We start from the raw sequence: 11,393 nt of genomic DNA on the forward strand, positions 1-11,393 counted from the left end.
TCCATCGGCCCATAAAAACAAAAAATCGCCAGCGGCCCACCGGGCAAATGCCCGGTACGCCCGATGGCCAGTCCAGCTATGTCAGCAGACACTCAGTTTTTACATTTTTCTGGGTTGAATACTAGCTTAGTGTTGGCTGTGCAGATGTTAGAAAAGAGGTGAATTTGTGTTATCAGCATATGATGCAGTTGTGTCTATCCTGGATGCAGTTTGCACTTTACCATCGCGTTCTCGTCCTTTTGTGCAATAAAAATAAAAGTCCACATCCACACTGGAAACTGCCCAACTATTTTCCTCCTCTGACACACAAACTGAAATCAGCAGATTGTAGCGTGCAAAAACCGATAAGTGGGACAGATAGGTAGGCAGACGATTCAAAAGAACTGAACTACTCGGATCTCAATTCCCATTCCTACACGGACGTGTGATTTTCTACAGTAAAAAAAATTCGCACAGCTGTACAAGAGACTCCACGTTTCTGATGACATGTCTCTTTCCTGCAGGAATATCCTTCACACCAAAGGAAGTTGGTGAACACGTGGTCAGTGTGAAGAAGAACGGGAAACATGTGACCAATAGTCCGTTTAAGATCATGGTGGGTCAGTCGGAGATCGGAGATGCCAGCAAGGTGAAGGTTTACGGTCAGGGGCTGGTGGAGGGACACGTGTTCGAGGTGGCTGAGTTCATTGTGGACACAAGGAATGCAGGCGAGGATTCAACCTTCATCCACACAATCAGAGCGCTGAAGCTCAGGATTTCAATTCTAACCCTCAATGTCTGTGTTTGTGGCAGGTTATGGAGGTCTGGGTCTGTCCATCGAGGGTCCCAGTAAGGTGGACATCAACTGTGAGGACGTGGAGGACGGGACATGTAAGGTCACCTACTGTCCCACAGAACCAGGAAACTACATCATCAACATCAAGTTCGCCGACCAGCATGTGCCAGGTACGAAAAATTATTCCAAGTTTGATTTGAGGCAAATTAGTTTGTAGAAAGAGAACGTACCACTGCAGATGGTATAAAAGATGAATGCAGATGCCTGAAGTAGTTCTTCACAAGTACAAAACATTTTCCTGTAACTACCATAAAGAGTTAGATAGATCATTGGTTCAGATCCGATGAGCTAGGTGTTGATCTGATGCTCTGGACAAAGCATGAGGGTCTAAGAGTTTCGGCTTTCAGTTGTGATGTGATGTTTGTGTGAACAGGAAGTCCGTTCACGGTGAAGGTGTTTGGTGAAGGTCGGATGAAAGAGAGCATCACCCGGAAACGTCAGGCACCCGCCATTGCCACCGTGGGCAGCACATGTGACCTCAACCTCAAAATACCAGGTGAGCTGTGATATCTGCCTCCTCCTCATCCTCCTCCTATCGGCTCCTGCCCTCCCTGCTTCCTTCTCTTCACCTCCTCGTCTTTGTCCACTATTTCCTCCTCCTCCTCCTTCCTGCTTCTCCTCTGGGTCGCAGGAAACTGGTTTCAGATGGTTTCGGCTCAGGAGCGTTTGACCCGGACGTTCACCCGCAGCAGCCACACCTACACCCGGACCGAGCGGACGGAGATCAGCAAAACCCGAGCCGGAGAGACCAAGAGGGAGGTGCGGGTGGAGGAGAGCACGCAGGTCGGAGGCGATCCCTTTAGAGACGTATTTGGAGATTTTCTAGGGCGAGAGAGTCTTAGTGGCTTCAGCGGGATGCCGACCGGCAGCCGACAGCCGCTGCAGAACGGTGTGTGTGTGTGTGTGTGTGTGTGTGTGTGTGTGTGTGTGTGTGTGTGTGGTAAGTGAGAGTGGCTGATTTAACAGAGTGTTGTGCTGTAATGGCCTCCCATGCTAACCCTCTAACCTGCTCTGATTCTTCCAGCTCTCTCACTTCTCTTTGTCTGCATTCTGCTGTCAAAATGTCTGGATTAAGGTAGTATTGTTATTCAGTCTGGCCTGATGTGGGCACTGTGCCTAATCTCAGATACAGCAATAAAGAAATGTGTTGGGTTTATAGTTGCAGTAAAAGGAAGGAGCTGCTTACAGGTTCAGCAGTCATATCATTGGTCAGATAAAAAATAAAAATTAAAAAAAACTTTAAAAGGCTCCAACAGTACAAATACAGCCCAGAAGTCCAGTTCAGAGACTTCTGGGCCATGTTTGTACTGTTGGAGCCTCTAGTGGACTTTTGAGGAAAAGCAGGTTTTTTTATAGGTTAATGGTTGCTGTTGTTTTTGTTGACTGAGACGTGGAAGAACTGATTTCTGTTCATCTTTAAGACTATTTTAAAGCAGAAAGACAAAGACAAACATCCATTAAGCATATTAGTAATACGCACTCTCAAGGAAACATTTTAAATTTGTAAAATTATTAAAAGATTGCAGTTCAAGTATTTATCATCACTATTTCTTATCAAATTCTTCATAAAAATGTATTTTCACTTAAATGTTACTATTGAATGAGATGATTTGTTCAAACTGAACTAACAATTGAAAAAAGAAAAGAGGACCTTGGATTGATTTCTGAGGAGCTCCACACCTAATTTTAGCTACTAAAAATTAAAAAATAAACATGCTATAGACCAAAAACCTACAAAATCTAAATCCGTGACATATTAACCAGTGCATGATGCGAGATTTTTTTTTTTGGTGCATGCTATGTAAAAACTGACTATGAAACATCTGCTGGATGAATCATCTGATCCTCAGTAACATTCTCCTAATCCTGTCAGGTGAGGCAGCTAACCAGGAGATGACGGCTCAGGTGACGAGTCCTGGAGGAAAGACAGAGGACGCAGAGATCATTAAAGGAGAAGAGAGCACCTACAGCGTCCGCTTCATCCCTCAGGAGATGGGACCTCACACTGTCAACGTCAAATACCGGGGCCAGCACGTCCCTGGGAGCCCCTTCCAGTTCACTGTGGGGCCCCTGGGAGAGGGAGGGGCCCACAAGGTCAGAGCAGGAGGCACTGGGCTGGACCGCGGAGTGGCAGGAATCCCAGGTGGGCTGTAGAATTTACATTTGTTCCTTATCTCTTCTTCTGTCCTTATGAACCGGTTTCTTTTTGCTTCTTCTGTAACAACTTTGATTTCATTTGAATCTTTGGATGAAGAAGCATGCTGACATGCTCCTACATGTCAGCAAGGTTTGGTCACAGGAAACAAAACATCCATCTGTGATGTGTCAAATGAACTCTTGAAACACCCATGCTCCTAATTTTGTTTCACTGATGATATGTCTGCTATTTCAGTTCAATTTTAAAAATTTTCTTTACAAAAAAGCTCCTCTAGTGGCCACCATAGGAACTGCAGCTCTCACAGTTTGTGTTGTTTTGCAGCGGAGTTCAGTATCTGGACCAGAGAGGCTGGTGCTGGAGGTCTCTCTATTGCTGTAGAAGGACCCAGCAAGGCTGAGATAACATTTGAAGACAGGAAAGATGGATCCTGTGGAGTTATTTACGTAGTGCAGGAACCTGGTAAGTCTCAAGAGATATTTGGCTTAAGCCTCTCAGATTTATTTCAGCCAATGAAAGAAGCCTAACCTATTTCTGTGTGATGTTATCATTTTAATTTTAATACTTTTAATACTCTCTGACAGATTATTGCGGTGTTTATTTGTTTTTTGTTTTGTTTTTATTCCTCTGATTAATTGTATCACTCTTTTCACCATAACAGCAAGACAAATTCCTTATTTGTGTGAAAATTTGACAATAAACATCATTAGGATTCTGTATCTGATGGTAAAGGGTTTGATCTGCATACAAACTTATATTCCACAAGGTTTCTACCTACATAGCAACAAAGGCACAAGCCTGGAATCACTATTTGAATTTTATCATTTCAAATATTCGCCCAGGACCAGTTTAGTTCAAATCCATCCATGTCACAGTATAATTATTGTAATTGTAAAAGTGTAAGCGTGCTCTGCCTCTGGAACGATATATAAAAACAAAAAAAAAAAAAAAAAAAACAGATTAAAGTTAGAACTCATGGTAAATGGGCAACTTTTGAAAAACAAACTTGCAGATTAACAGAAATAAAATTAGAACTTAAAAACAGTATAAGGCTACGTTCACACTGCAGGCGAAAGCGCATCAAATCCGACTTCTTTTTTTTTTACTTTTTTTTTTTGACCCTATGTGACCCATACCCGATCATGGTATGACAGTGTGAACGGCACAAATCCGATCTGGGTCACTTTCGTATGTGGTACTGAATCCGATACATATCCGATGTTTTAGAAAGCGACTGCTGTTTGAACGGTCAAGTCGCATTAAATCCATCTTTTACGTCACTGACACAAGACAGACACCAATTATCAGCGCCGGAGAAGCGCCCGATAAGACATCGCGAACGCTTCCTGGCCATCCAGTGAAACTGCTGGGAAGACAGCGTTGGAGAAACGTGAACATTTTATTTGTACTGTATAATCTGCAGATTATGACAGAAATCTGCAACTATCCTTTGAAGCACCGCTCCTCTAAAACAGCAATAATGATAATTATTAGGTTATTTACATTATTATGTAAATAACAAAATAACTTAAAGCAAAAATTGGGAAACGTGAAGTCCGAAGTCTTTATATTAAGGGCCATCAGTCAAACAATACTGTTTGCTCTGGGTCTAAACAGAGCGCATTGTGTATGACGTCTTCTTTTGCGCATGCGGGCCATTTGAGGGTTCACACTAGAGCGCGTTTGCTGTCACATTTTATTTGTAGTGTGAACGAGCAGCCAAAAAAATCGGATTTGATCAAAAAATCGGAATTGAGCATTAAGACCTGCAGTGTGAACGTAGCCTAAATGTTTTTGAAGTTCCTTGTTATAATGTTATATTGTTTTTGTTTTTTTTTATCATTGGATCTGCAAATTGTTGTGATCGTTAAAGTATTAAAGGAGAAAGTGCATATCCCTCCAATAATAATATATTTCTTTTGTTCAGGTGATTATGAGGTCTCCATCAAATTCAATGATGAACATATCCCAGACTCCCCCTTTACCGTCCCCATCGCCTCACTGTCAGATGACGCTCGCCGCCTCACCATCACCAGCCTGCAGGTGAGGAAAGATCTAAATCTACCAGCTGAGCTTACAGAAATGAAACCCTTTGAGAATTATATTTACTGTGGACAGATTTATTTTTAGAGTCTCAATAACTGTGCTGTGTTGAGGATTGTATTTGGGTTCATAGGTGTGTATATTTATCTCTGAATATTTAATCGCTGTCCTCTTTCTTTGTATGCAACACATTTATTCTTGAGATATAACAAATGTGTGTACAAGTAGGGAAAAAAAACAAAGTCACAATATGTTAAATTGTGAAATTAAAAAAAAATTATGCTGGTAACATTAACAGAAAAAAGGCTATGGAGGATCTCACAAAAAAAGACAGAAATAAAACTAAACTGACAAATTTCTATTTTAAAAATAAAAAACTAAATAGTTTTGATTAAACAATTTATAGTTAAAGCCAAATCTTTAAAACATAGGCATAAATATAAAAACAGGCACTACAAACTTTATTAATCAGACCACCAAAGAAATCTTGTAAAAACACTTAAATGAGTATCTGCAGTACTGAGGAAGCATATTCCATTTGTTTAAAATAACCGAGAACTGCTTGTTGAACACTTTTAATCTCCATGGTCCAAAGCACTGAATCCCTTTTCTTTACCAGGAGATGGGTCTGAAGGTGGGTCAGGAGGCCTCCTTTGCAGTGCAGCTCAATGGAGCAAGAGGGCTAATTGATGCCAAGATCCACACGCCATCAGGAGCCACCGAAGAGTGTTACATCACTGAGCTGGACAGCGGTAAGACCCCATTATAGCTGTTAGTGAAGTGATCTTTAGGACTTTTGAGTACAATTAAAAACCAAACATGGATCCACCACGATTTCCTAACCCAGTCAAAATTACATTTGGAGTTCCACAAGGTTCAAGTCTGGGCCCACAACCTTTTAGTTTTTCAGGTTCAGATCACTTATTTGCTATAAATACAAGACTGTTATTTACTGCTTAACTATTCATTTTAATTTGTAATTTTTCAGAGTGTTTGGAAGTTTAAATCTTTCCTGTATTTAATCTTCATATTAAATACAGGATTATAGAGTCATTCGTATAAGAAACCTCTTTCTCAAAGTCTGTATTTACGGTGGTTATAGAACTGTTTGTAAATCAATGATTTCCTGTTTCTACAGATCAGCATGCTATCAGGTTCATCCCAAAGGAGAATGGAGTTCATTCTATAGACGTTCGTTTTAATGGCAGCCATGTCCCCGGCAGTCCCTTCAAGATCAGAGTAGGAGAACCGGGTCAGGTCGGAGATCCAGGAATGGTGTCTGCGTTTGGGTCAGGTCTGGAGGGAGGAACCACAGGTATATACAAAAAACAAAGTCTTTAACTTTGAAGTCATTTGATGAAGGAGAGTTTTAATGAGCGTTCTCACTTTATTTAGGCATGGCATCCGAGTTTATTGTCAATACTTGTAACGCCGGCTCAGGAGCACTGTCCGTGACAATTGATGGCCCATCAAAGGTTAAGATGGATTGTCAGGAGTCTCCTGAGGGGTATAAGGTTTCCTACACACCTATGGCTCCTGGAAGCTACATGATCTCCATCAAGTATGGAGGACCCCAGCACATTGTAGGCAGCCCCTTCAAGGCCAAAGTATCAGGTGGGTCAATGACCATTGACCTTTTACTGAGGTCAGTCCGTGAGTTTTCCTGATACTCACGGGTATAGTTTCCTGGGGTTTCCTTGGAAATGAGGATGAAAGTGATTCGGTCTTGTTGTGTACAGTCTGCATGCTGCCTTCAGGCGTAGTGATTCCTGGAAATAAAGCATGATTCATCACTTTCCACTGATTCCTCCAGAGATAAAGAGCACATTCAGTTCTAAATAAAGCTTGTTTGGAACCAATTGTTTTTATGCACTTGTAGGACACCAAGCTCTACATAGCTGGTGATACTGACCATATGACTCCTTTTCCTCCTTTTCAGTAAACCTGAAGGGATGTCCACATACTGTTGGAGAAAGCTGACTCTAACTCTTCTTCTTCCAGGACCTCGTCTGTCAGGTGGCCACAGTTTGCATGAGACGTCGTCTGTTCTTGTGGAGACCGTCAGCAAGTCAGTAGCGATGGGCAGCCCTTTTGCCTCTCTGCCTAAATTTTCCTCAGATGCCAGTAAAGTCATCTCCAGAGGCGCCGGCCTTTCAAAGGCCTTCATTGGTCAGAAGAACACCTTCACAGTCGACTGCAGTAAATCAGGTGACCATTTCGTCCCTCCTGTCTTTCGTGAAAGTCAAATCTGAGATTTTTCTTCACCACTCACGATATTTCCGTTTTTTTCCTTGCAGGCACAAACATGTTGATGGTCGGTGTCCACGGGCCGAAGACACCCTGCGAGGAAGTGTACGTCAAACACATGGGCAACAGGATGTACAATGTCACGTATACTGTTAAAGAGCAGGGCAGCTACATCCTCATTGTGAAGTGGGGAGACGAGAACGTCCCTGGCAGTCCGTTTCATGTCACAGTCCCTTAAAACTGAACTCTTCACTGTCCAAGACTGGATTAAAATGTGATCTGCATTATCTGGACTAGTTTATTTTCTTGATGACAGATTTTCTGTTAGTATTTCTGAAGATATGCAGCACTCAGAGGTCCAGAGGTGTCTGAGGTCACCATGAAGGGGAGACTGCATACATTTCCATCTTTTTTTGTGTGTCCACTTCTCTGAACTTTTTCATCACACCTCATATTTAGTGAAAAATTCAAGCTGCAAGTTGCTCTTTTGCTCCCACAAACCAAACAATTCAGAAGTTAGCTTAAACAGAAGAAACAGTTTTAACGTCAGTGAGGGGAAAAAGTGCTTCCGAGTCCTTTATTTCTTATCTCCATCTGTAAAAACAGGAAACTATAAACTTTCTCTAAGAATCCTTATTTCTTACTGATGCTCATCCGATAACCACGAACACTTCAGACCCTTGGACTGTCTGCACTCCAGCCATGGTGACTATCGTCCAAAAATCTGATTGGTCAGTAGATGGTGAACGCTTACCTGCAACAAAACCTGGAGCAACTTTGGTCTGTAGCATCAGTTACCATGGTGACATACCACCTTTATAACCCTGAAAAGACAGAGTTAAACCCAAAGTTAGCTTGATAACTACAGATCCCTAAAAGCATTCATGTTTTCTCATGGATGAGTTTAATGTCTTTCGAAGATATTCTGAGTGAAAAATGGTGTTTAGTTAGCCTCAGCAGGCAAAGTCTCCCCTTCCTCAGCATTCAGTTTCAGGTGAGCGAGAGACTATCTTCCCTCCATGTTGAATCAGATGCACTCGGCAGGTCTCTGTATGTCAGGGTTTGTGCCAGATCGCTCATGTGGCGTAGGCCCAGTTGTGGGATGTGGAATGATCAAGATGAGCTGGGCTGTGACGTTAACAAACTCTTCTGTTTTTATTTATCCTGCAGCATTTTTCTCTCCTTTGATTTTCTTTGACAGAAAATGGTCTTACTGTTGAGAGAAGCAGGTGATGATGGATTTTTTTTTTTTTTAAACCACAGGAAGGAAGTGAAGTGGCGTTTCCTTTGTGAATGTTGGAAAAACAGTAGCAGACATTAGAGTGACATTTTATAGTGATTTTATATGTATGAGTGAAGCAAAGTTTAAGTGTTTGATATGTTAACCTTCTGTATTGCGACACTGTGCAGGCATAATAAAAGTTTATCTGTGAAATCTCTCATCTCATTTTCATGATGGAGAGCAATCTACTGTGCTTTTCCTCTTTCCTGTGTTGTACAATAGACTGCTGTCTGATCTCATTTTCAAACTCTTGGTATATAATGTCATGCAGAGGGTGTATTCTATTATGATCGTGTCAGACAGAAGTCCGCCCACCTGCTGTTCAAGCCTTCTGATTGTGAGGGGTAGCCAACCAGAATAAAAGTTGTCCTCCTGGGGGAGGAGTGAAACAGCTTGTTTCGGACAGAAAGACAGATACAGGCCCATTATCTGAGACTCGGGTTACAGCTCCTTCAAATGGAAGCAGATGAAAAGAAATTCATAAAAAAAAATCTAATTTGTTCAAATTTTATGAAACACCAAAGACAAAAATGGTAAGGAAGAGTCCAATACTCTGATTAAATAAACTGGGGCAATGTATTTGAAGTTGTTTGGAGACGATTTCTAGTCATATTAGACATTGTTATTTAAATGGCTGGAAGATGAGCAGTGGGAATATCATGTTCAGGGTTTAAGCAGAGAAGCTGCTGAATGTGATCTGAGGGCATCTGTGTGACTGTGGTGCTGCAAAGGACCAGCAGGTGGAAGCAGAAACCAGTAAAAACGGCAAATAGAACCCGAGAAACAGTCTTTGTTTTCAAACAAAGTCTTTATTGTATTTTGTTTTGAGAAAAAAAACACAATACAGACTATATGAACCAAAATAAATACAATACCAGATTATTAAGCATGCAAAGATAGTTAGGAATTATCAACATGTTTTCTCAGTAATATTTAAAAATAAATTATAATTATGTCACATAGGTCAATAATAGCATCACAGTATGTTTTAATAATACCAGCCGCCATGCTTTCAGCAAAGGATATGAATGTTATCAGGTAGCACGGGATTTTCCAATAGATCCTGTTATGGTGTAGCTGATATCTTCAAGATGAACGTGACCCATGACTTCTCTTATCCAGTGGCCAAATCTTGGGGGGAAAGAGTCCTATTTAAAAAGATCCGCCTGGCCAACAGAGAAGAGAAGGTGTTCATATCACTCTCTGTGAAGTTTCCCACTTTGAAATTCCTCCTGGAAAGGCTGAACTTCTCTTAATCTGCTTAATGGATGTCTGTCTTCTTGTTTCTGCTTTAACAAGAAAAAAGAAAAAAAAAACAACAAGAACAGACAATAGTTCTTCCATTATCTTAATCGGGCTGCCCAGCTACTCAACTTCTGAAGGCTGATCACACAGGAAGTGGCGAGTGCTGGTTGAGCGAGCAGCCCAACGTTTGTGTTGAACTTGCTGCAGCGCTCTGCTTGTACTACGACAAGTTTTGCACCTGTCAATCTGAGATATAGACGTCATAGCTCACCGAGGTCAAAGTTCAACTGAACCTGCCAGGGGCTACAGTCAACTTAGCGGGAAACTGTGCAGCGAAGGTACTTCGTACGCGAGACGCTGAAGAACTAAAGCCTGTAGTTCCTTTGATGTCCAGCAGGGGCGCCAGCAGTGAATCAGTCTCATGTTAAAATGCTCAAAATTACAGCAGAAATAAACATGCTTACAGCATTTTTATATCTCACTGTTCAAATTGGACTGAGGCTTATTTCACATGTGGCTCATATAATCTGTGGATACAGACTGATTACCAAGTTAGTTAGCATTATGACACTTGTTTCGCTTCTGGAAATAAAAAAAAAGACTATAGTAGTAGGTAAAGGGAGCTAAGCTTCAAAATGAGGATGTCGGGTTTGGTAACTAGTGATGTGTGATACCACTGATTGTCTTTCCAATCCGATACCAAGTAATATTCAGGGTGGTATCGACGATACTGATCCGATACCGATACTTTGTACAAAAACGTATTTTTATTTATTGTATCTCAAATTATAGTGTCATAATAATTACAGGACATCAGATTACTTGTTCTTATCACTTAATAATGCAGAGTTCATCATATAGAAATAAAAAAACTGAAGTTGTGCTATTTGAACACCTTGCCTGCCTGCAGCACTAAAGGACTCCGTGAGAGACGTCTGTCTCGCCCTAGCAGCACCTGTCCCTCTCCTTTTCAGTTCACCTCAACATACACTCGTCATATTCTGTGATATGATTTACTCTGAGGTGTTTGACAAGGTTATGTTGCCACAACCATACATGCCAACCCTCCCGATTTTTCCGGGAGAATCCCGAATTTCAGTGCCCCTCCCGAAAATCTCCCGAAGCCACCATTCTCCCGAATTTTTCCCGATTTTCCAGCCGGACAACAAAATTGAAAAACCATATCGCAGAATTCATAGTGCGGCCCAGCCAATTCCAGTTTCCAACAATGGCGGCAGCTGCTTAGATTTAATATTACTCTTATTTCTCTTTCTGGGTCGCAAAAAATCTTTTAACATATTTTCAGGTGAGAATGTAGCTGTGTAAACTTCAAATATCTGAGCCGATCCAAACATCGTTTTCAAACCCCCGCGGTCTTTCGCTACTCGGGTTAAACATGATATAGTCACTTTGATAACTTAAAAATGTTATTGTTTGGCTTTTTCAGTGTTTTATTTGTTCGTGACTAAATCAGTTTGGCTGAGATTAAAGTTATTAGATTAGATTAAATTAAATGTAACTTTATTAATCCCTCAGGAGGGTTCCTCCGGGGTTTTCACACAGCTGAATAAACGTCAAACAGAAAA

General features: G+C 41.3%; 1 protein-coding gene across 1 annotated transcript in view; it reads left to right on the plus strand.

Moving 5' to 3' along the window:
• Nucleotides 1-8,715, plus strand: part of flncb (filamin C, gamma b (actin binding protein 280)) — a gene marked incomplete in the record, with an annotated part of 57,174 nt that extends 48,459 nt beyond the window's left edge. The window contains 12 exon segments of the mRNA XM_042226719.1: nucleotides 504-707; nucleotides 793-945; nucleotides 1,209-1,331; nucleotides 1,467-1,724; nucleotides 2,709-2,978; nucleotides 3,315-3,452; nucleotides 4,918-5,033; nucleotides 5,653-5,785; nucleotides 6,172-6,348; nucleotides 6,429-6,647; nucleotides 7,035-7,241; nucleotides 7,331-8,715. Of these exon segments, the coding sequence (XP_042082653.1) occupies nucleotides 504-707; nucleotides 793-945; nucleotides 1,209-1,331; nucleotides 1,467-1,724; nucleotides 2,709-2,978; nucleotides 3,315-3,452; nucleotides 4,918-5,033; nucleotides 5,653-5,785; nucleotides 6,172-6,348; nucleotides 6,429-6,647; nucleotides 7,035-7,241; nucleotides 7,331-7,518 (2,186 nt within the window).
• Nucleotides 8,716-11,393: the final 2,678 nt, after the last annotated feature.

Source organism: Haplochromis burtoni, unplaced genomic scaffold (genome assembly GCF_018398535.1).
Source record: "Haplochromis burtoni strain Fernald_Lab_line unplaced genomic scaffold, NCSU_Asbu1 Contig_224, whole genome shotgun sequence".
Taxonomy (NCBI): Eukaryota; Metazoa; Chordata; class Actinopteri; order Cichliformes; family Cichlidae; genus Haplochromis; species Haplochromis burtoni.